General features: G+C 34.0%; 1 protein-coding gene across 17 annotated transcripts in view; it reads left to right on the forward strand.

Moving 5' to 3' along the window:
* LOC106516911 (protein tyrosine phosphatase receptor type M) overlaps positions 1 to 4,218 on the forward strand; it is a 240,694-nt gene that overhangs the window by 136,879 nt on the left and 99,597 nt on the right. For all 17 annotated transcript variants that reach the window (XM_014007504.1, XM_014007506.1, XM_014007507.1 and 14 more), the window contains exon 9: positions 720 to 829. In XM_014007504.1, the coding sequence (XP_013862958.1) occupies positions 720 to 829 (110 nt within the window). The remainder of the gene's footprint in view (positions 1 to 719; positions 830 to 4,218) is intronic.

Raw genomic sequence — 4,218 nt, forward strand, 5'->3', positions numbered from 1 at the left:
GAGGGATACCTGGCTGGCACCCCTACAAAATAAAAGTAAACTAAAAAATTAAATAAAAGGAGATACCTTGGAAACCGTCACAACGTTTACTGAGAAAATAGCTGAAATTAACACAAAAAGGTGAAATTTGCTTAAAAAAATACTGAAATTAGCAGAAAAACAGTTAAACAGTACCTGAGAAGACAAATTAAAGCTGACATTTAAAAGAAAGCATCTTAAAGGAGCATAAAATTAAAATTTGCAGATGGAAGTTGAAATAAGTAGAAAAAAAGCTGAAATTAGCCAAAAGAAGCTGAAGAGAGCTGAAATCGGCACAAACAAGCTGAAAAAAAAAAAAAACGTATCACCAGAACAACAGGTGAAAAGAGCAGTAAAAGGTTGTCAAAGGCACAAATGTTTCGAAGGATTTCGGAGGAAACTCGTTTTAGATGAGGGAAAAAACACAGTTGAAAATGCTAAAAAATACGTATAAATATTTAAAATATTGCACAAAAACTAAAATTTATAGCAGGAAGGTCCTGATAGAGTTGAAAATTTTTGATAAATGAATTGTTGAAATAGCACAAAAATTACAGATGAAGTTAGGTGCCAAAAAGTGTGTGGAAGCAAAGTTAATGCTTTATAAGCATTTGCACAATAAATATGAAAAAATCGTATACCATACTGTGAAAAAACCCAGTTTTGATTTTTATTTTTTAAATTTTTTTTGTCTCTTCCAGTCCCAGGAGCTGTTCCTCTGGAGTCCATTCAGGGTAGTCCCTATGAGGAGAAGATCATCCTGAAGTGGAGAGAACCAGCGCAGACTTACGGGATCATTACTCAGTATGAGGTACAACAGAAGAAAAGTAAAATGTAAATTATTCCTGCAGGGTGTGTAGTTTAGGTTTTCTCTTGGTGTTTAGAACATCAGTAATAACGCCTAGATCACATGAATCAGTTGATTCAGACAGTTATTTCTTTACTTGTTATGTTAAAGACTACATTTGAAAGAAACAACTGCATGTGTTTGTTGTTTTATTTACTCAACCCCTTTCTTGACTTCAGAAATAAATAAAAAAAACATCTCTAAAAAACACCTTGAGCAGATCCAAATTCATGCTGCTGAAATAAAGCAACTCGCATCTTCTTCCAGCCGTGTCCAGGAGCTGCTCTGCTCTTGAATAATGCAGTCTCTTCATAGACTCAGAGTATATCAGATGTACACACTGACCTTAACCAGCTTAAGGTGGAAATAATCCAGCAGCTTTTCTCACAGATTGATTCTCCTCAGTCGATCATTCCTCCTGTCACTGTTTGCTCTCGCTGACAGCACTGTTTTTCTTACAAGGAGGGCAGATTAAATGGGAGAAAGAAATGCAATCTGAGTTGCTCCGTGCGTTCCTCCATGAACTGCTGCTCCATCGGGTCATGGAAGTATAAAATATTCTGTCAAAGCTCCTGTTTATTCACGTGCACAGAGTGCAGTGTCTTCCACACGGCCCTGCAGCAGGAAGTGTGTGTCAGCAGAGTGCAGGAAAACAAAAGTGCTGAAAAACGGGATGTTTGCTGCACACGTAATTGCTTTTAGAGAAACATGTTTTCGTTGTTTGTCTTTGTATAAAATTCAGCGTACAGGTAAAAGCATTTAGAGCTCGTGACACTTTGCTGTTTGTCAGGATTGCTCATAATTCTTTTTTTCCTGAGGCAAATGTGTTTCACTTTATAAAAGACCCTCTCCGGGCTATAATATGCATATGTTGAAGTAATTACTTCGCTCTGCCTCTATCTTTAAAAGCTTTAACAGCATTGTAATGTGTGTAACAAAAAAAAGGCAATAAGTCACTGACATCCTGGCATTTTTTTTATTCAAATACGCTTTGAAGTGTTTTTCTTTCGTTTTAGAAGAATTATATTGTCAAGGTAGACATTAAATAGATTTAAAATAAAGTAAGTGATGAGGAAGGTCAGCAGCTTGCATTGGGTGTCATTTATCAATAGAAAAACTAAATATTCATATCCTAAAGTTATTTCTGTCTAGCTTTAAGATTTTTTGATTTGACATGTAAAGTGTAAAACAAAATGTTAAAAAGTCACTTACACATTTTTATTATTTAGCTCACAGTTTTTACAATCTGCAATTTTTTTGTAGTTGTTAAATTTAAACGTTACAAAATACAAGTAAATAATAGATCCTAAATCTAAATGTGTAAATCTAAATAATAAATACTGATGTTAAATGTTAAGTATAATAATTTTGAAATGGAACTCAGCCTTTGCCGTTAGTGTTCGGCTTTTGTTATGATGTCATCATCCTGAGACAAAAGCAACTGCTAATGCTGCTAACACTGCTAACGCTTCCCTACAGGACATCAAGCTTGCAGTTTGAGCTGCGCTTCAAACTGCCAGACTACAGGTACCATCCATATTATTTTCAACAAAAGCATTTAGAATTTAGATTTTAAACACCATCTTCAGTAGGTTTAGAAGCGTTGGCAGCAGTTAGCAGTGGCTAGCGTTGACATTTGTCACAGGATGATGACATCATCCTGGTTAGCTAATGCTGCTAATTCTGCTGAAGATGGCATTTAAAATTTAAATTTGAAATGTGTTCATAGGGAACAATGGATAGTACCTGTGGTCCAGAAGTTTGAATTGTAACTCGAAAACCAGCTGCAACTGCAAGTTGTTTTGTCAGGAAGCGTTAGAGGCCTTAGCAGCGTCAGTAGCATTCAAGCATTAGCGGTTGCTATTTTCTCAGGATAATGACAAAGGCTGCATTCCATTCTGAAATACTCATATATAACCTTCAGCATTTAACTTAACATTTAGATTTAGCATTTAGTATTTAAATCTTTTTTTTAACATTTAAATTTAACATTTAGTCAAAATTGGCATAATTAAAAACATTACAATAAAATGTTTGTGGAACGTTTTTAACACTCAGAAAGTGAGCTAAATAATCAAAATGCATTAGCGACATTTTTTCATATTTTATTTTACAATTGACACCCCATAGACATGATCATTTTGGTACTTCACAGTTATAGTTTTTAAATTAGTTGCTTTTAGTTTTATCATTTTAAAAAATCACTTTTGCCCACTTCATTTATTTATTTGTATATTACAAGTCTTGTCAAGGTGTTCAAATTTGACTCGCATCTCTCTGGGGAAACATAAAAGAATGTATAAAAAATCATATGAAATTTTAAAAAATGGTCAAATGAAGTCCAATCACTACTTTGCTCAAATAAATCTTTTTTTTTCTTTGTCATTTCTTTTGCCCGGTGTCGACACGTCATCTCAAACTCCTTTAGCCTGCAATGTTATGATATTGGATTTTGGCATTGCAGACTCACTTCACAGACAAAGACTAAATGAGAAAGCCTTGAAGCATTTCAAAACTTGATGGACACAAATTATGCTGCACTCCAGATTCCCTTTGTGTCCCTTAATTGGAATTATAATGGAGGTTTTCCCTCACGAGCAGAGGCATTTTCTTAAAGTAGGACTTTAAAATTATTCAAAATGGATATTAACAAAAACACTCACCTTAATGCTTCCCTCCAGAACTCCCTCTGTTTATTAATGGAGGAGAAGTATTTGCTTTCTCCTTGAAATCCACCAGTGGGAATCAACTTTTCTTTTAAAATGTGCCGCTGCTTTTTATGATAAATTCTAACCTCTGGAATTAGACAGTCTATCTAGGTGTTTTTTTTATTTATTTATTTTTTTGCTTGCGTCTTTCAGAAATAAGCACAAAACCAAGTTGACATTGAGTTAGATGCTCAAACGTACAGCAAAACCTTTTAAAGACTGCAAAGTGTTAGATTTGGTACAAAAGCACAAATCCACAGAGCTCCTTTATTGCTTTCATCGTGCAAAACAGGCTAATTTTTTCACAGTCTTACAATAAAAAAAACTGTTGAATAAAATAATAAATTAAACCTTGCATACCTTGAAGGAATGTGTATTTCCCAATACCTTTCAAGTCAGAGTTTTTATATAAAATTGTCTTCTGTTGAAAGTTGATAAAGTGTTAGCCATTGTGCTGAAATCATGAAAATAATGGTGCCGATGTTGTGATGTGGTGCAACAGATTTTAGCTCAACAGCTGTAAAATTGACTTAATTATAGCGATTTTTGTGGCTAAGATTAATTGATTGACTACATGTATATTCAATTATTATTTTCTAAAAGTTTGAATATATGTCATATATTCATGTATGGACATATATACTG

Source organism: Austrofundulus limnaeus, unplaced genomic scaffold (assembly GCF_001266775.1).
Source record: "Austrofundulus limnaeus strain Quisiro unplaced genomic scaffold, Austrofundulus_limnaeus-1.0 Scaffold42, whole genome shotgun sequence".
In the NCBI taxonomy this organism is placed as follows: domain Eukaryota; kingdom Metazoa; phylum Chordata; class Actinopteri; order Cyprinodontiformes; family Rivulidae; genus Austrofundulus; species Austrofundulus limnaeus.